We start from the raw sequence: 21315 nt of genomic DNA, 5'->3' as shown, positions 1-21315 counted from the left end.
CACTGTAAGGTTTACAAGCACACACAGTCCTCCTTTCCCATTTATTTAACAAGCATCTGAATGATTCCACTAATGCAGCTATAACCCAGTTCTCAGAGCTCAGAGACGAGAGACACTGGGCAAGGAAACCACCCTGCACCCAGCGCTTCTATAGCTATACTCATTACACACAATCCACCCAGTAGTAGGAATATTTAAGAGAGTCACAACATTCCCATGGAGAGAGAGCTGAGATCTTGTCTGAATTAATTCCAAATCTACTGAAAACAGAGAAGAGCTTTTCCAAGGCAATTTTGGCAACTATTTCCAGCAGTAAGTATCCTGGCTTGCCAAACTGCATTTGGATTTTGCTGAACTTATTTTATTTACTTGTTCAGTATGCTCGGAGAAGTAGAAACATTTGTTGCTGTAGAGAGTTTGGCTTACTTTGAAGACCTGGAACAACACTTAAAAGATGAATCAGAGACTGACTGACTTAGGAATTTGATCTATTAACCTCAGCTCGTAGTGGTGTTGTATCCTGAAGTGTTAGAAGTAATCCGTAGCTCAGCTACTCCAGGTCTGAGACCGGACAACTCTCTGAACATTCAAATGACACTTTTAACGCGTTATTTTTATATAGCCAAGTTCTACTCCTTTCAAAAACACCATCCAACACAAGCCATAAGACGACCCTGAAGATCCTCTTTAGGAGTCAAAACAGCACAACTACATTTTATGACAAAACCAGCATTCTTTGCTGACTGCGTAGAGATAACTCCTAAAGGCCTGATTTTCAGAAGACATTAAGCATTCCGTCTCTCTTGCTCAAAAGCAAAGTTGGAGCCCCTGAGGACACCTTTAGTTAAAGGCTGATCCCTCCCACGCAGTTGTCCCCACCCTCGCTCCCCACAGGGCTGGTCAGTGCTCCGCTTCCACCCTCTCACTGGGGCACGCAGGAATGCTTTTGATCAGATGCGTCAGAGGTACACTGGTGACACAGTTCGCCTGACAGAGTCACGCTCAACTGCTCGACTCAAAACCCGGAGTGAAAAAAATCAAAGTATTTCAAAAGCTTTATCTACAGTGCTTGTTTTCGAGGTTTTGGTACTGTTTTTTCCCATGTTTGTCCATTCCACATTTTCAGCTTTACTAGCTTGCTTTTTCTCATTTTCTTTTTTTTTTTGCTGAGCAAGACATTCCTTCTTCATGCCTCCCTCTATTCCCCTATCTCCTAGCACTCCCCACTACCTTGCAATAGGCCAGCAACCTTGCCTTCCCTTTTCCAACACAGAAGCTACATACTAGGTCATAGCCACGGTCCAACTATCCTCAAAAGCACATACTGCTAGAGAAAAGTACAAAATACCACTCAGGCTTACATTGTGTCATTTTTCTACCTCCCCACTGTTATAATATAAATTCATCCTGGAGGCATAGCATTTCACATAATTCTTTCCTTTGCCTTTTAAAAGCACATATTCTTACAACTCCTTCAACCCATTATCCAGTAGGCACCCACAATGCATTTTTCACAAACAGAAAAGTCAAGTATAAACATACCCTAATTTTCTGATTTCTCAACATGTATATATATATACATTTCGGTTGCGTTCAAGATGAACAGTACCAGCTTGCTGCCCAAGAGATACAAGCAGACTTCTATATGACCTGTTCCCATCTTCATTGTACCTTTCCAATATTTAATTCACTTGTAAGCTAACAGGAATAACTCTGGTTTCCTCTAGGTAAACCAACAAAAAAAAAAAAGAAACCAAGAGAAGATAAAGAATCAATGCCTACCTCTCTCCACCCCAGGGAAACATACCACTCAACAATGATTATTCATTGACAATTATAGTTTTAAATCTGTTCACCAATGTTTAATCCCTCTGAGACATCATATTTAGACTTTTTACTATTTCAATTTTTTCCATCAGGATGTTTGGGATGCCAAATCCAATATCCTGAAATAAATCATAAAGGCTAGTGTTTGTATGAAGCTACTAATCTGCCTGACTTAACCTGAAATAAAATTAAAAGATGACACAGTAGATGAGTTCCATTTCCCAGTATGATTTACTCCACTTACCTACTTTGGTCCAAGTCCTATTTCAGTACTTCTGTCCAAAACCATGTCAAGCTGACAGCCTATAAGCAGTCATACACTCTACTCACCCAGTTAAGCCCCAGCACAATTTAGTTTCTACCTGTAATTTGGAATACTCTAATTTTAGCTTAGCAGTCCAGAGTTTCTCATATTACTCCTCTCTAGCTCCTTGATACAAGCTATTGGCATATTCTAAGTTATGTCACATTTTAATAGCTGTTGTTAAACATGCTCCTGGCTTGCTGAAGTGGCAAGAATGCCATGAACGTTTGTATCTGACTAAAATCTAGCTTTTTAATCGCATACCTGACAAATCTATCAAGCATTGTTGTTTTTAGGCAGTGCTCTATGACTTTGACTTCTACGTGGCACCAACATTAGTTACTTTTGTTTCTAATAAAAATCTTCCTTTCTCTGACTGTCCAGCTGTCCTCCCTCCTTCCATGTCATTTCCTTACTAATTTTATACATTGCTTCATTATCTGCTAATTTATATTCATGGAATAAAAGCTGACAGCCATCTATTTAGGGATTTCTGGTGGCAGGAGGAAGGGAAAGAGTATTTTTAAGAGCCATTTCCACCTCTATTCTCAGACATTTTATCTCTGTTATCTCCCTTGATTATGGATTCTTCCACAACTAGTAAGATTTTTGTAAGCCATTCCAAAGTGCTCCGCTTTTGCTGTTCATGTTTCATCTTTCACTTTGTGTTGTTCAAAAGCTTTCTACCTTTTGAATTTCCTCCTTTGAGAAAAAAGATTGTATTCATCTGACCACATACGGACTTCTATAAGCCAAGATACCCACACCTGAGCTAGTTATCCTAGACTTACTTTGAAGATAAAGGAGAGAAATAAGCAGGGCAACTGGGGACAAGTCATCCCACTCCTAAATATGTATCTAAAATAAATCATATAAATTGTCCTGTAAAAGGGCCTCTCCATCTTCATTAATGTAAGCCTAGAACAGGCCAGCTCAGACATATTTAACTATAGCACAGCTGTAGTAAGTTCAGCAATGTGAATCCTTTTCACAGGTATTTCCTACCAACTTTCATGAACAGTTAAATCCTCAGAGTATTCAAAGGTAATGATAACCACACAAACCCACTGTGGGACAGAGAAACCACATTTCTAGTGTTTTTCCCACCTTAAGACAACACTGTACTTACTTTCAGAACCTTAATTCCTATTTGTTTCTTTGTGAAGAAGCTTAATTGCTCAGAAAATAAGCAAGTAACCATTTCTGAGGTACTCAGCTGATTCACATATACCTGTATTTATGTGACCTGCCAAATGGCTCCTATACCATTTCCAGGGCCACCTTTGGTCAGAGCTGTACACCTGCAGGGTCACAGCCCCGGGCCTCATCTAACAAGCCCTGCAGAATATATACAGCCACTTCAAATGGGTCTGACCTGTGTCTTTGAAATATTTGTGAAGACGCTGCTGTGCATGCAGACTTCTTGGAGAAGAGCTGGAGAAGGTTTAGCATGGTTTAGCAGACAGGACATTGTGCCAACCCTCCAGAACTGTTTGAATGTCGCTTTATACTCTTTTCCCCACTGCTCCTAGTTGGGTCTTGCCCTGTAAGTCTAGGACCTAAGCCAGTTTCCTTCCTTTCACTGCTTTCCATGCATTACATAGAAGCTCCAGTTACTGGCCTGAGTGTCTCAAGGAACATCACTATTCATACAAAGACCAAAAACTCTCATAGCAGGTACAGTTGCAAGGAGTATGGCATCCAGCTCTGGGGCCCCCAACATAAGAAGGACATGGACCTGTAGGAGCGGGTCCAGTGGAGGGACACGAAGATGATCAGGGGGCTGGAGCACCTCTCCTGTGAAGGCAGGCTGAGAGAGTTGGGGTTGTTCAGCCTGGAGAAGAGGAGGCTCCAGAGAGACCTTATTGTGTCCCTTCAATACTTAAAGGGGGCTTATAAGAAAGATGGGGGGGGCTCTTTTGTCAGGGAGGGTAGTGACAGGACAAGGGGCAACGGTTTTAAACTGAAAGAGTGTAAATTTAGCTTAGATATTAGGAAGAAATTCTTCACCGTGAGGGTGGTGAGGCACTGGCACAGGTTGCCCAGAGAGGCTGTGGCTGCCCCATCCCTGGCAGTGCTCAAGGCCAGGTTGGATGGGGCTTTGAGCAACCTGGTCTGGTGGAAGGTGTCCCTGCCCATGGCAGGGGGTTGGAACGAGATGATCTTTAAGGTCCCTGCCAACCCAAACCATTCTATGGTTCTATGAGATAGTAAGTACTGTTGTAAATGTGTTTCACATAGGCCTTCCCTTATTTCACCACTGTTTAGTTTAAGCTGTTAAAAACCCCTCCATATGTTTTGAAAACATTTCAGGATGTTGATGATGAGCATTTATAGCTATAGAATTAATCACTGCTATGAATCCCAGAATCACATCAGATATGCAGAAAGGCTTTAAGGTTACATAGCTTTCAATCAAAATAGAGGAACTTCACAGCTCATTCTAGTCTCCATACATTAAATTGCTGACACACTAATAAGATCCTTGCTCTAAAGAAAGAGCAGCATTTGCTCTTAACATAAACAGACTAAATATTCAGTTGCTTTATTTTTTTTTTCAACGAACAATTTTTGAGCAAGAGCTTCAGATGAGCACATATTCCACGGAATTTTGTCGTAAATAAAACACAGCTAGAATGCTTGAAACTAATTGTATTAAGAACTTCTAGAACACAAAGCTTGTTTACTCTGCTCAACATGCACATCTAGGCAACAGGTGGAAAAAACTGAGCCATTTGCACAGCCTCCTTTGCCTCTTTCTTCTTCTTCCCTGATACATGTATGCATATATGTGTGTATACGCATATGTACACACACTCAAATAAAAATACAAGGCAGAGCATATCAGCCTTGTATAGTAGAATTTCTTAATATAATTAGTTTCAAGCACATATATATATATAAAAATATATATATAAAGGAACATAAAGGATATACATGTTGCTATACAGAATGGTGAAAACCTTTCTGGAGGAAGTAAAATGTTTTCACCATTCTGCAGAGGATAAAGCAGGCAGTTTCCCCAGAAATGGCAGAACACATCAGAAAAGCAGCTATCAACTCTGCAAAGTCAACACTGCAATAAGAAAATATTAATCCTACTCTCAAAGTATACAGAAGGTGATGAGGGCAAGGGAAAAAAGAAGTACTATAAACATTATTGTAAGAAGATCTCTTAACAGCTTATGGCCTTCAAAAGAGTGCACAAACTCTTCCCAAAGCTTTTACTACAACAATGTAGTTAGAAAGATTGTTGACTGATTAGCCTTTTATTTCTGAAATTGAGCAAAAAAGTTTGAAGACTTTGAAAAAGACAGAAAAAGTTCAAGCCAGTAATTGAGAATAGCATTACAGGACAACTGGATGTGGGAGTTAATACATGTATAGGCTGTGATGGCCTTGAAGACAAAAGCAAGCAGTTTAAGTTGCATCTAATGAATAAAGGTGAGTCAGGGGAAGGCAGAGAGACGAGTGATCTGGTGAAAGCAAAGAGACAAGAGACCTCTGCACAGCATCCTGGAGAGCTAAAAGCAAATCCTCTGCCCCTACACAAGACAAGAATAAAAAAAAAAAAAAAAAAAAAAAAAAAAAAGAGTGCAATGAAGAGGACAGAAGGGCTCAGAGCTCCTCCAGGCAGATGCTGAAAGACCAACTATTGACTGAAATACACCTGGATGCCCAGAAGAGACTGCAAAAAAACCTGAGCAATATCCCTCTCTTCCACTGATATTCTTGGCTTGCTATAGGCAGAAGCTCTGAAGTTAATTTTCTATGCTCTGCATTATCAAAGGAGGTATGTATTTAATCAAAGGGGGGAAGAAAAAGTCTTCAGCAACACAAGACAGAAAGTTACTGAAAATATCTCCAATTTACTCACAAGAAAAATCAAGTGCCAGTGACAGGAAGTCTGAATAGGAGCAAAATGCCAGCTATCCATATTAAATCAAGAGAAGTATTGTTAAATAAAGAAGCTACATCTACATCCACAGCTAAAAAAGATGCCTCAAGCCATCATCTGGAAAAACACTATGTCACTGCACGGCACGTGGCTTCCTTCTCATATCCTTTGTTCGTTTATTTGTTTCATAATAACTGTTTGAAGCTTTAGGAAAAAACAGAACAGTCTGTATATATCAGTACAAAAAAAAAGGAGTGATTTCATGCATCTTGGTCTATAAATTACTGCTTAAAGGGAAAAAAGTTATAAGCCCAATTCAACTCAGAAGAATCATCCTTTCCAATTCAGATTTGTTGTAGAGCTACAGGATTATTCTCTTCTTTTACTGCTTTTAAACAAAACAAGCACATTGTATAACGCCTATGTCACATATCATTAACAAGGAAAACTCCCCAAGAAGCATGGCTATTAAACACTGTCACTTTTCAGGCAAAGAGTTAAAGCACATATCTGAACAATTTACAGTTTTGAGTGTGGCTTGAGTAGGAACAGCAGCTCAGTACTGAAAGCTTTCCATTCACATCATCAACTGTATTCTCTTCATAACAAGTGCATATGTAGGCAGATGGATTGTGGCTTTTCCAACAGCTGCCCCGTCATTTTAAAGATGATTTCCATAAACAGCATGCGTGGTTAAGTAGCACTAGTTGACTTTCCCCTTTTCCTTCTCTCCTTCCTGGCCAGCAGACAGAACTTCTGCAGAGTCAAAACCAGGACCCCTCAGACAAAAACTGCTCTTCCCTTTCAAACAGGGCTGGGGAGGTAAGCAGCCTTTTTAAGAATACGTCCATTAATTCAGTAGAGGGGTGAAGAGGGCTTGACTTGACCTACCCAAATCTTGAAGCCAGGGCCTGAAAGCAAGATCCTGCCTTCCAAGTGAGACAGTGACCTCAACAAGTACCAGGTAAGATAACATACACCAGCATTTAGGGTAATGCAAAGATAGCGGGCAGCTTCCGCCACAGACAGAAATTAAGGACCACTGCTCTAATGTTCTTCCAAAGTTTAGCCCTATCAGGTTTTAAGAGGTAGCTGGCAGAAGAGCGGGTTACGTGTCTGAAGCTGTTTTTCTGGGAGAAAACTCCTCGTGTGCATGTAGTCAGATTAGAGGCTGAAGAAAACAGTCCCAACTTACTACTACATTTTCCAAGAGGAAACACGCTGAACTTTGAGACGGTACGTAATTCAGGAAGAAGAGTAATAGAATGGGTATTGAAAGAATTTCCTGCCAAAGCACAAATACTATCAATATGTAAATCTTCACAGGAGGTACTTAATGCTTTTGATATTAAATACTCTGCCTATGCAAGTTCTCTCCTATTGCTCAATGCTCTTCTTCAAATACATAGTGAAGCTTTCCAGATGAGGAGATTATGTCAAGAATCCTCTGCCTAGATAGCATTTCTCAAGTGTGTCCAAGTCTCATGAATTTCATTGCAAGGTCACTTAGGAAGTTCTCTGGGTTGTCAATAAAGCCAGTTTTAAGCCCAGAAAGGTTGCAGAAGCACTCACCTAAAAACTTCGTTGAACTACAACTCTCTTCATTACTGTCCTACAGTCAGTTACTGTCAACAGTAACACCCATCTCTATCATTCACAAATATAACCTCACTGTTGTCAGTAATTTCCATTTCTCTTTTGCCATAGATACTCACAGAAAATTCAGCTACTTCTACAGTGAATGTAAGCCCTACCTCTGACATCTACCTTGGCCCTGAACTTGGTCACTAGTACGTCACTAAATTTGCAATACTTTTAAGTCAAATGTTGTATTCATACTGACTCTTCTTCCGAGTTCACTACAAGCTTTTCAGAGTTTCTCAGATTTGCAAGAAAAGGCTTTTGGAAACCTCTGCCCATTTCACCTGCTCCCTCTGCTGTACTTCGAAAAAAAGATCAACCTGAAAACACAGCTTCATCAGTGTCTGTCCTAACTTCAAATGCACATACCATCCAACCAAACCATCACCTTTCACGATATTTATAGCCAGACAAATAACTGGCTAAGAAGATATGTCTTCTGTCTTCATTTTAATTAGGCAGACAACTCAAAGCCACCTACACACGCAGACAATTACTCCCAAGACCATCCGTGTGCCCCCTGGTTTTCCTCTCACTCTTCCCATTTGTCCCCTGCCCACACCACCTGGATTCCACTTTGATGCCACTGGTCTTGAATTAGACTGTAATCCCTTGTTGGGAGAGCTTGTACCTTACTACTGACGGGGAAACACGCAAGATGATGTACAGTGCTAATCCTAACAGAAGCCTTCAAGCGCTACTGAAACACAATATAAGCTGAATCTATGGCAAGTGTATGAATCTACACTGAAAGCTATTTGCAAAGCATGGATTAGTGAAGTCTCCTCAAATATAGAGCATGCTTTCTTGACACTGCACACACTGCTTTAGCTACCTACATGTCAATAATGTTTTATAAGAACTCTGACCAGGACATTAGCTCCTTTAAAAAAAAGTCAGAAACTCCACAGAATCTTAGGTTATCTGTCTCATGTGAAACAAAGGGACAGATTAATGTTTAGATTATGTCCCCTCATACTTTATATGAGCATGCATACATATATGAGAAACAAGGATACCGACGACAAGAAAAAACAAGTTAACCACAAAACTCTCTTTACCGAACGCATAGATATTTAACATACATACGAACAAGATGCATATCTTCTCTCAAGAGTGAATACACAAGTGCTTTCAGTATCAACTTAAATCAGTTATGTGCTACAACCTCACTGCTCTTTTTCTGGTATGATAGCAATCATCGTTAAATACCGTCCCAATCACATAAACTGTTCTCTATGTCCTGGGGTCATATTTAAGCACAGGGGTCCACCCACACATAAAACTAGTTGGCAGGACTGGAGTCTTGAAATTGTCTCAACTGACTTCTAGAAAAGTATGAATCAGCATTCAGCACTTCCTCCTCTTTTTGAAAGGGAGGAGGGAAGGAGAATGAAAGGAAAGGGAGAAGGGGGAGGATCACTGAACCTCAGACAGCTGAGACGCTGTGATACATCAGAGATGAACCTGGTTGCATGAAATCTCCCTCACCTCTCCATCATTTTGTAGGGTTGGGCCTCATACCGGAAAATTTTTTTTTTTTATACTTTTCCTTTCCACAGTTGCTTTAATTGGCGCATTTTTAGTTTCCATAACTCCTCTAAGTGATTGCTTCCTACAAGGCTTAGGATTTCAAATTCTAAATGAACCATTGCAGAGATGCTAAATATGTGAAATAATCTTGTAAAAACTTTGTAGCAGAGTCTGGAAATGAAGCCAAGCAACCTGTACAGCCAAGCAAGCTGCACAGAAACTCACCTCTGAAAACTTAGAATTGCGTTTGCAGTTACAAATATAACCTAATTGATTCCATTTTTGCTCTTTTTCCTACCAGAGGTTGGATAACTTCTAGATATTCAGACACAGACTTCACAAGAAAGATTAAGCAGTACGCAGTTTGGCCTAAATTCATATGTCTGTGATAAACCAAATAGAAGTTTTAAACAGACAACTATGCTTTAGGTGTCAAACATTTCTTGACGTCTGTGGCAGTTGGCAGCTGCAAACATCCGACTGAAAGCCCCATCTGCTGCTTCACAGCTTCCAGTCGAGGATGTTTACAGTCGCTCACTGTCAACAGCAATACACATTCCTCAGCTGTTTACTTTATATTATTAACATGCAGAGGCCTCCGAGCAGGTTAGTTAAGATCGCTACAACTTCTGTTGCTGTCTTGCTACCCACAGATGTACACGGGACTGTTGTCATAAGTATTTACAAATGAAATAAAGTACGACTTCCAGAGGGACATTTGCAAACAGCCAGGCGTATTTTCTCTTCAAGCATTACACTTCCAGTATTAGGTTGCCTATTTCACATCCGGTAAGAATTAAAATAAAGAGATATGAAAAGAGCAACTTGCTTTGACTGTTGCATTTGTTTTGTTCTCCAAGAGACTAGAGCAATCCCGTCATGTTCATTACATAAAATGCACTACTCCACAACTAAGTTTGCTTATCAGCACAGTGACTAAAGATAGCAACCAGCACGAAAATAGAACCAAACCCTTTTTAAGGGTATTTCACTACAGCATCTAGGATGGATTCCTTCCCAACAGAAAAGTGGATGCAAGGGAATTCTGTGATACTAGAAGTTAGTTTATGCAACACTTGCTTCCAAATAAAACCGTGGAAAAAACCCACCCAACCCACAGGGGACTGTGGGGAACAGGGAGGAAGTCTTCTAGCAAACTCTGCAAAGGCTTCAATAAAGTTCAAACCTGTCAGAAGATTTCTACAAATTATCTGAGCTAACCAGTTGCTGCTACACTTCACATAGTTGGCAGAATGGCATTTCTCACCAAATGAAAAAGCCAAAAAGATTTGGCATAATAACGTCCCGGTTGTACAGTTCTGCTGTTTGTTTTTCATTCTATCTCCCATTTCCTTATTAAGTTAATGATGGGGAAAATTAAAGATTAATCACTCAACTATTTTTCTGAAGTCATATGAAACCGCAGCAGGCAAGCAGAGTGATTATATCACTCTAATTAGAAGGTGTTTTTTCGTTGAAACTTTCTTGCCCCCAAATGAAATTACCACACTGTAAACCGAGTAGGTTATGAAAAGACCATAGCTGGAACGCAGAAGCCTGCGGCGTATTTACTCAAACTGATAAGTGTGAAGGATCTCTATAAATCACTTTCAAAACTCAGGGTTATATTTTCTATACTAAGGTTAAGAAAATTAATCTTTCAGGCAGCAGGTGAAAACAAGCAGAATTATGTTGGGGCCTTTCCCTTTATTCAATACCAACTTTGAGCTATTAAAGCTTCCTAGGGAACCACATTTTCTCAATGGGTCAAGTCACTAGGGAAACAAAGCAAACTTTATCAGTGCTGCACAACTCCACATTCCAGGAATTCCTAGCACTTGGCATCTGTATACCACGCCAGAGCCACGGGATCCACTCACCCTCTCCTTAGCAGAGCTACCAGGACAAGCTATGAAACTCTCAGTAAGGTGCCCAACTTCACAAAGCTGCCAAGGCAAGGAGGTACTGACATCCCTGCATGAGGTCTACTGAAGGACAGGAGGGTAAGAAAATATATTTCCTATAACAATACTTCTGAAAAAAAAAGGAAAAAAAGAGTTCCTCTTCTGGCAAGTTCCATCTTGTTTATCACAAGCCAGCTAAGAAAAACACAAATAGTCACCTTGCAAGACAATATATATGGACTGTAAAAAAAAAAAAAAAAAAAAAAAAAAGGCAACAACAAAAAAATCCTTAGGTGCAAATCACTGATTGCAGAATTAAAAGATTTCAGCTTAATTACACCTAGTCATGAAACAGAGATTAGCCTTGCATTTGTAAAGGCACCGGCCTAATATCTACTACATAAAGGGGGGAAAAGTAGGGAGACTATACAATCCTACTACTTGGAATTAATTAGATGAAGGACATTATGTCAGCAACAATGTGTAGTTCCACTCAATGTATGGCTTCCTTTCCGCTTTTAAAAGACATCAAACAGATCATATCTGTATGAAAGTCAAGGCAAGGTCAGTCTAAAACTGTGAGGCATTTTAGCACAGAGTACGGACTGTTAGGCAAGAGAATGCGATCAGTTATCTTTACTGCTCTGTTTTTTAATTTGTACAGTATTCTTATAGAGGTGTTTAGGCAGAAAGTGTCCAAGACTCGAGTATCAATTAAAAGGCCTTAATACATGCTGATCTTGATAAGGTTTTGAACAAATACAGGTAAGAAAAAATGAACAACATTCTAACTTTTCAATGTCTTAATGAATTTACCTGTCACAGAAGGAGAAAGGGGAAAACTGGTGGTGCCTAAGCACCGTTCAGTTAAAAAAAAAATTCAGCTGTTTTTCTCTCACTCTTCTGAAATTTCCAAGCAAGATGAATGGATTATTAGTGAGATTATTGGATTATTGTGAGACCCCACCTGCAGTACTGCGTTCAGCTCTGGGGCCCCCAACATGAGAAGGACATGGACCTGTAGGAGCGAGTCCAGAGGAGGGACGTGAAGATGCTCAGGGGGCTGGAGCACCTCTCCTGTGAAGACAGGCTGAGAGAGTTGGGGCTGTTCAGCCTGGAGAAGAGAAGGCTCCAGGGAGACCCTATAGCAGCCTGCCAGTACCTAAAGGGGGACTACAAGAAAGCCGGAGAGGGACTTTTTACAAGGGCAGGTAGTGATAGGACAAGGGGTAATGGCTTTAAACTGAAAGAGGGTAGGTTTAGATGAGATGTAAGGAAGAAGTTCTTCACTGTGAGGGTGGTGAGGCACTGGCACAGGTTGCCCAGAGAAGCTGTGGCTGCCCCATCCCTGGCAGTGTTCAAGGCCAGGTCGGATGGGGCTTTGAGCAACCTGGTCTGGTGGAAGGTGTCCCTGCCCATGGCAGGGGGTTGGAACGAGATGATCTTTAAGGTCCCTGCCAACCCAAACCATTCTATGGTTCTATGACAGAGAAAAGAAAAGAAAGAAACCCCCACACACACACCAAAAAAAAAAAGCAACTAAACCAAAATTATCCAAGTGCTGCTAGAATTCAAAAACAAGGCCTTCGCATTTTTCCATCACCTTCCATACAGATGAGGTGATATGGAAACTCAGACAGGTAAATTAGTTTTTAATCATATTAGAATAACACTGGAATACCAACAGATAAAAACGCAAATTCAAAGCTGCATAGAACTTGAAAAAACTTGACTTGTGGCAATTGTTTCCTAACTTGCTTTGTAGCATGCATTTTCAAATTTGCTTGTCAAAAGCCTTAAGATCATCATTAAATATGGGAAAAAATTACTCCTCCTCTTCCTGTCACTGACAGCACAGGAAGATTAAGCACACATTACTTATATGAACTCAAGTTCACAGCTGTTATGATACAGCATGAGTATCTCCAACTGTTGCCAATTAATCCAACTCTCCCAACTGCATTTGAACTCACTCTAAAATGCCTGAAGAAGCAGGCTCCCCCTGCACTGAGCAGACAGTTGCAGACAAGCAGTTGAAATTACGCACCAAACGAGATACAGAACATCCAAATGTTTGGGAACAAGATGTCAAAACTATTGGTAAAAGTATGAACAACATGTAGTGCATTTTCTTGAGCCTCTTCCCAAGAGTCTCTCCCCAATATCTAATCATTGGGGATTTTAATCAGCTTTTAGTCCGTTTAGGTGAATGAATACTACTGTGGACCTCAGTAGAAATATATCTGGAGAAAAAACAAGAACTTACTTCTTGGATACCAGCTGATCCTACTTCAGTCCCCTTCACGCGAGATACCCACACCTCTGGGGAGAACTGCATTCTTTGGCCGCCGAAGACTGCTCCTCAGGTTTCCAGGAATCTGTATCACACACATGAACAGAAGTTATTGTAATTCCAGTAGTTCAGATCACATAGTTCTCATTATTAGGACTGTCTGCAAGAAGTCAGATAGCTTTTAACAACCATTATTAAAACCGTGTCCTTTTCTGGTATAGTCATTTAAAACTTCAACTGTGTTTAAAGTGACACATTACTCCTGAATGCAGCTGTCTCTCAATTATAGGAGATAAAGGTTAACTGCCAAGGTAGCATAAGTATTCAGAACCTGTGTTGAAGCAGTTAAATTTCCCACCAGAGACAGGCATAACAACTTCTCTTATTTATTATTTTAAGAAATGTACAGATTACACAACAAAACGAACCATACAATAAATCTGAGATTAAGCATCATTTCAGAAAAGCAAAATCCGCAGAGTCCTCCTAGTTAAGCCTTTAAGAAAGAGAAGGAATTTATTCACGCAGTCATTCTGGAGGAAAAGGGACATACAGAAGCCCTCTGTAGATGGATGGATGGACAGACACACACACAAGACAGAACCAGATTATTAGGAGAAAACCAAAGAAATAGACAAATAGAGATTGAGAAGAGCATGGAAAGAACGCAATAAGGGGAACTAAAGTAAACCAATCTGTAAAAGGAGAAGGATACACACGTGACAGTTCTGGAATCTCAGTTATGAGCACACAACAAAAGCAAAAGATATGCAGTAAGTAGGGCTTATTAACTGAAATGTATATTTTCAAAATATATTATTTATCGATTTGCACTCCTGACACCTTTTGAAGGTACTTGAACTAGCATGTGACCGCATGAAAGGAGGATGCCTTTGATAAACACATCTCTCTCAATCAACCAGCTCCAGCAACAAGGGAAGGCTAAGGAGGGAAATCAGCGATATTTATGCTCTGGTATAGAATCAGTGAACAATACAGTGGTGTTTACTACTCTACATTTCAGTGTCATGAGGGCATCACTGTGAAGGCCACAAACCTTACGTACTGGCCAGAAAGGAAGGCGCAATGGGCTCAACGGCCCTTTCGTATCAGGCGGCAGAAGCGGGTGATGCCCCGGTGGCACAGAGCATTACCCTGCTTGTTGGCAGAACCGACCGACTGCCCTGCCGGCTGCTGTTCCACCGTGGAGCGGAGCAGGTGACTGGCCTGAAGCTGTGCATAAGTATGCATTGCCGTGTCAGTTCCCAAGGCAGAACGTTTAAGTCAGTGGTTTTCTATTTCAGATAAATACAAAGACCATGTACTGGCTCAACACAAGAATAAAGAGCGTATATTGGACAAGGAAACAGCCCCCAATGGCAATAGTGCCTTCTGATGGTTATTTGGGAGAAGCATTACCCAAGAGAGCGTAACATACCAGATTTAACAGGGTGAACAAACTACCTATAATCAGCCTCATTGTCCATATTCAAAGGGAAGGCGAAATACAGCTGCAGTGAAAACAAGCCTCTGGCACAGGGGACTCACACTACAGGCAGCAGGTGGTCCATATCCGAGATTCCTGCACACAGGAGCGAACATATGTTTGGGCTGACCAGAGCCATCCTCAAACACAAAACTCTGCCCCAACATACTCCAAGAATTTCTAGGACGCTTCCATCCTGTATTTTGCAAACCGTCTCCTAACTCACATTTCTTATGTCCTTTATTCAGGACATCTAATCTGCTCTGAAGTCACATCTCTGGGGAATGTATTTTATACCCTGCTGTACTCTTGAAGAAAAGCAGGGACTGGAACTCCGATCCTTGCATTGGTCCAGTGAGCCACACCTCACGCTACAACTTTACCCTTGTATTTCTGATTTCAGGGTCTGGTAATTAATGCAGGAATCGATTCTGCTTGGCCATAGCCAGGACGCAGCACCCATCCCAACTCCCTTGCAAATACAAGGAAGGCCATTTTTCTCTTCCCATCACTCCTTCCCTTGTACAGAGCTCAAACGCACAATTGGGACATAAAGACTCAGAATAATTAGCACAATCATAATGTTTGTCCTTCGTCTCCTGTAGATCAAAACAAATACAGCCTCTGACCACAAGACTATTTTTACATAATGTGATCCATAGCGAACTGCGTAAGCCCAAGCCCCAGACGCTGCAGAAGAGTCTGCAAGGCTTCAGCTTACGTTTTTTTACCTATGAGGTTGTGCAATGCATTGATTACTCTTGTCCCAAAGGTACTTGAGCTTTACCAGAAATAAGTGCTAGATGCAAGAGAACTTCTGGGTACTGTGTTAAGAAACACATCCACTAAAAGTGTGCAGAAAGCAACTTTGTTAACAACACCATGTGCTAAAGTAATTTATAAAATGTTTGTTTATTCATAGCACTACGCAAGTAAAACATAACAGCAACATTTAAAGAACAAAACTAGAGTTCATTTGCAGCACATGCATTAACCTTTGCACACATACAGGCTGGGGCAATACACCTACTCAAGTCCCATTCTTCATTTATTTCCAACAGCCTCCCCCTTCCCTGGGTATAACCAGGCTTATGGCGTGCGGGAACAGAACGAGGCTGAACATCAGCCTCAAGGTAGTTAAACACTTGCTTGTTCCCACAGTTTTTAATTAAATACTCTGACCAATCAGATAAAATGCTGACATCATACTGACAGGGCCACGAACCTGAATCCTGTTGATGTTACACTTTGAAATTTCTCTTAACCTGTATTCTCATCAGCGTGAAAGGGTCTTTCCTGCCAGCTTTCCAGAGCAGAAGCTACAAGAGACTAATATGCACATGGAAAAAACATCCACCAAGTTAAAAAGAGAAACAATTTAGTCCTATGAAGAGAGAAGAAAGCATTAGACTGACCACAGAGCCGCATGTGAGAGACCGGGGATGGGGGGGGCAGGTAGGAAGAGGGCACAAAGACAGAAGAAACCCTACTGCTAGCTTCAGGCATTGGGAACCTAAACTTATCCTCCTTTCCCACCTTCACCCCAAAACTTCCAGTATAAGTCACAAAGAACTACTCTAAGTGCTACCCCCACACAGCCTTCTACAGATGCAAACAAGTGATGTAACTGCATTTTGCTCCTGATCAGCAGAAATAATTGCCCAGAAGTTACAGAAAAGGGGACAGGAGGACACCTATGAAATAGTTTTCTATCCAAAAAACTTTTCTGATGTTTATTAGCAAAGAAAATCCCCAGTGGATAAATATAGCTTTCGCAGTCAGCTAAAAACTAGAGCTATTAGAACCTATCTTGACAGCTCCAAGAACAGCTCTCAGTTGCTTAGACTCATAGAAAGTTTATAATCAACTTGTCACCAAAGCTTTTATTTTGAACATGTGTCATTGAAGAAAAACATTGAAGCAGGACCAGACTTTACTTTTCAAATGTATTAATAACTAATCCCCTTTGGCTTATGTCAAGCATGTCACATTAGGATGGCTTGGGCTCACCTTGACCGGTGAGTATGTTAAAATGCAACTACACCCATCTGCATTTGCACTCCAACTCGTGCTTCTTTTAAATTTCAAATGGTTACAGAGGAAAGGCATCTGTTGGACTAATGCTGATCAAGACCTCGATATTGTCCTGTTTTATTCAACGTGAAGCATTACAGGCAAAAACAGTCTTAGAGAATAACGTACAACTTCTTTTCCACACACCTGAGTTTAAAAGAGAAGGGGAACTTTTCTCTGAAAAAATGTACTTGCTGCAGTAGGTTCTGTTATCGTAAAAGGCACATTTATGCAGTGCAAGTTCTTGGTGCAAAGGGTTATATATGCAAACGGCTGGATTAACAAACCAGAGCCGAGAATGAGCTTTTCTTGTTTCTGTTAATTTATGGCCCGATGTTACATTCCTTTCATGCAATGCCATAATCTTCAGTGAAATGACTTCACATTATCCTCCTCAGAGTAATCTAGGAATGCAGATATGAAGAACATCAGCCACCACCTTCATAAGACTCTCCCTCTTAACCCTCAAGGGTTTAGGTGCCTGATAGAGTTTTAGATATGAATAAAACTTTAAACATGCGTGCTAAGCTGCTACTACCCTTCAAGCACACAACCTTCTCCCAGTGGGTACGTGTACCAACACTGAAGCCTTCGTAACATTGCTCGAACCAGTACCGCGCGTCCAAACCTCCACGCGGTTCTCAAATCCCCTGCTCACCCTGTCACACCTCAACGGCCAAAATGCAGGAACATGCTTTTCAAAGTGGAACTTCCAGATCTGTCCTTTACCCCAACAATAAAATCAGGAGTTTGGGAATGGACCAGCTGCACCAGAAACCTTTTTGTACAATACAAACTACTAGGACAAGAAGCGTTCAGGTTTAAAGCCCTCCTAGGTCTGCTTTCATTACCCCACTTGAACGCCTTTGCCCTTGTGGTGATGCCATCCGTGCTTTGTCCAGCGATTTCAATGCGAGAGGCTCAGCCCAGGACCTCCTGCCACCCAGGAGAACAACACATTCAAACCACTCCTCCAAATCAGCAAGATGACCTAAAGAAGAGCCTTTGGAAAAGGGGACCCTGCTCAGGCGTCTCGTTCCAGGACAGCGTTTGCAACTCCAAATAATACGAATGGACCGACACCTTCGCCCAGCTAGACCCACGACCTAAGCCTCTGTGAGAGCCGGCCCGCGTGGCAGATCTCTCGCTGCATGTCCCGCTGGTCAGCTGAGGCACTCTGCTCCTTGTCCTCCGCGGTGGCCGGAGGACACCTTGCGTGGCCTCTCCCTGCGGGTCATCCACACGGAGCGGGTGCCAACTCTGGGCTGCCGGGCATGCGAGCAGCTGCAGGTCGGGCATCTGCACGCTCCAGCCCTTAAGCTCCCTTGGATTTCTTGCCTCCTCCTTCCGTCAACTGTACAGAAAGTACAGACATGCTGTTGGCATATTTATCTTCGCTCAGCTTTCTAAAGATTCAGTGAAACGAATCACAGGCAGCACTTGTATCTATTGTGCTAAAACAAACAAAACTCAACCACAGGATCTCTTCTTAGTATTCAAAGCACTTGCACGATGGTGGACGCAGCCCTGATGAAAGCACTCCCTCGGATGACCCCCCCTCCCCGGGGATTAACAGCTCCTAACCCTACGGAGCGGCAGGGCAGTTACTCGGCTGCAAACGCAGCTTGAACATCACATCTGACTTTATGGTTAGGGAAGGGGATTCCAGCTACAAAAGCAGCATTGAGAAAATAGCTTAGAAAAGTACTTAGAAAAGCAGCACTGCCAGGGCTCTAACTTTATAAGTAGATTTATAATTAAGAGTAAGAGCTATTAATTAGTTTTCAATGGTAACAGCAAAGAGCTAATGATCTATTAGGAATCACAGACACCACATTTAACATTTAGTATTTCCCTCCCTTCGCGTGAGGAAACAGATAGACTTATAAATTCAACATATGACACAAGAGGTCTTGACACACGAAAAATATTGCTAGCGATATTGACCTCACTGGGAAACCTATCCTTTGGAAAGTGAACATAATAGAAATTAATCTTTACCCAGATCTTTCAATAGCAACCTTACACGTAACACTTCCATTCTTGGCATCTATATGAGTCTTGGTTACAACAAAGCTATGGACAACAGCCATAAAGCAGGTAGCATGCGTTTTAACACGGGTGTATTAGGTTTGACTTTAAGAGCCAAAATTTTGAGGGGTTTGGGGGGGGCGGGTGGTCATTGTTACCTTCTGCAATCAACCTATTTAAACTCAGCCTTCTCCACCCAAACAGCTGGAGTTTAGAAGAGCTTAAAAGAAGAAAAAAAAAAAAAAGTGAACCGTTGTGGTTTGACTCCCAGCAGACACAGAAGTAACCTTCAAGGTTACCTTGCCCTATGTGCGGCCTCAGGAAGGAGAAAAACACAGTTTCAGCAAAGGAATTTCTTGCCTGGCTGGAGGCCACACCCGCCACAACAACTGATGGCAGGAAAGCATTTGGATTCACAACTCTACCCGTAGCACCCAGCCGCAGGCGAAGCAAAACTTTCTCATTTTCGGAGAAGAAAAGAAACTCTTGCTCAATAAGTAGCAATTATGCTGCAGAATTTATATGCTGAGCACGGCTGAATGTACGAACACCAGATCAGTCAACCATAGCTTTAGCGCTTTGAGTATGATTAACAGAATGAACTTTCAAAGGTCAATTAAATGTCAACACATTTTAAAGAGATATTCTTCTTAAGTTGGAGCGATGTGTAACAGTACCTTCCAAAGCTGCTGTGCCACTTTCACCTTAAAATTCTATCCATCCTATCCTTACATGCGCAGATATAAAGATGATAACTAATTAACCCTGGACAGAAAATAATGGCTATTTACGCTCCTGGCTTTCCTATCGCTAAGCTGCCTTTATTACTTGTGCCCAAGCAAGTACGCGGAGACACTCTTCTCTCTCTCTCCCCAAAATTTCATTTCAACCGTTCAGGGTGCGAGTGAAGGGAGAAGAAAAGGAGCAAGAACAGTTTGAAAGTCTAATGATTTACTACATGAAAATGAGAAGAGGCTTTTGATATGCAATTGAGCTGCCTGGATGTAAATCTGGAGGAGGGACGGGAGGACTGTAACAGAATTAATTATGAACACATTAATCATGATTTTAGTCAGCGCAGCGATACACCTTTCATCTTTCCTCAACATTTCGGGAGATTCAAATTTCAGGTAACTAGCTCAAGACATCTTAAAACTAATGCTGAAAAGCTGAGTACAGATCCATTTAAATCACCTCTCAAACTGGATGCTCAAATCGTTAGTTAGTTTAAGGGAAAAAAAAAAAAAAAAAGTCTCCACCTCAGTACAAAGTGAAAGGATCAAAATCCCGACCGAGGCCTGACAACACTACCGAACCGGTTCGGACGTGAGCAGCGATAACCCAGGAGCAGAGCGAAGGAATCCGTGGGGAGCGGAGAAGAACCGGCAGGGACTCCCGCTCCGTGCGGCTGCGGGAGGAGAACGGGCCGGAGAGTTTTTCCCTTCCCCGAGGGCAGCGGCCCCGGCCCCTCTCCGCAGGTAGGTCTGTGACTCCAGGCAGTTTTAGGAAGGGAATTTCAGCAGGGATTTCCCCGCCGGCACCGGCACCCGCACCACGGTCCCCGCCGGCTTTGGGGCCAGGTACCCCCGGGCGGCCGGTTCTCCCACAGACCGGGGCCGACCGACCGTCAAAAGTTTCGAAAAAGTTCCCGGAGCCGGGGGCTGCCGGACCAAGCCCGGACCCGGCCCCGGGCCCCTCCGGGCACACCCGCCCGCCCCCTCCCCGCCGCACCTGCGGCCCCGGCCCGGCGCCCGCCTCGCCCACGGGAGCCGCCCGGCAGCGGCGGGCGGAGCGGGCAGCCCCGGGCAGGTGCCCCGGCCCTCTCTCCCTCCTTCCCTCGCTCGCTGCCCCCGGCCGCAGGCGGTGAACCGACCCCGGGGCCCCGCCGGTCGCCGCTGCCCGTTCCTTACCTGCCCGGGTCCCGCCGGGCCGCGCCCAACTTTCCCACTCCGGGCGAAACTTGCCGCGGGCCCGCTCCCGGTCCCCGCCGCCTTCCTCCTCCTCCTCCTCCTCCTCCAGCCCGTCCCGTCCCGTCCGGCGGAGCGGAGCGGGGGCCGGGCCCAGCCCCCCGCCGGGCCCTGCCACAGAGGCGGGGACGAGGGGCGGGGGGAGACGAGCCGCCCTCAGGCGCCGCCGCCGTCCGGGGCGGGCCGGGCTGGGCATTGTCCGCCCCCGGAGCGCCCTTCCCGGCGAGGGGAGGGCGCAGGCTCCTCCTCCTCCTCCTCCCCTCGCCATGTTCTTTGTTTCTCCGGCTTTCCCCGGCCGTCCGCCCCCCAGCCGGCCGCGGGCGCCGCCTCCCCTCAGCAGCCGCCCGCCCCGGCCGCA

General features: G+C 43.0%; 1 protein-coding gene and 1 long non-coding RNA gene across 2 annotated transcripts in view; both read right to left on the bottom strand.

Annotated features, from left to right (window-relative positions):
• The window catches only part of LOC115351676, a 54820-nt gene extending 52382 nt beyond the window's left edge, over positions 1 to 2438 (bottom strand). Inside the window, exon 1 of the long non-coding RNA XR_003926866.2 lies at positions 2072 to 2438. This is a non-coding gene — a long non-coding RNA (uncharacterized LOC115351676). The remainder of the gene's footprint in view (positions 1 to 2071) is intronic.
• OGFRL1 (opioid growth factor receptor like 1) overlaps positions 1 to 21009 on the bottom strand; it is a 91018-nt gene extending 70009 nt beyond the window's left edge. Inside the window, exons 1-2 of the mRNA XM_030038683.2 lie at positions 20901 to 21009; positions 13374 to 13485 (exon numbers count right to left, since the gene is read on the bottom strand). Coding sequence (XP_029894543.1) covers positions 13374 to 13445 — 72 coding nt within the window. The 5' untranslated portion in view covers positions 13446 to 13485; positions 20901 to 21009. The remainder of the gene's footprint in view (positions 1 to 13373; positions 13486 to 20900) is intronic.
• Positions 21010 to 21315: the final 306 nt, after the last annotated feature.

Source organism: Aquila chrysaetos, chromosome 2, assembly GCF_900496995.4.
Source record: "Aquila chrysaetos chrysaetos chromosome 2, bAquChr1.4, whole genome shotgun sequence".
Taxonomy (NCBI): domain Eukaryota; kingdom Metazoa; phylum Chordata; class Aves; order Accipitriformes; family Accipitridae; genus Aquila; species Aquila chrysaetos.
The sequence above is the reverse complement of the archived record's forward strand: the minus strand, read 5'-3'. Positions and strand labels throughout refer to the sequence as shown.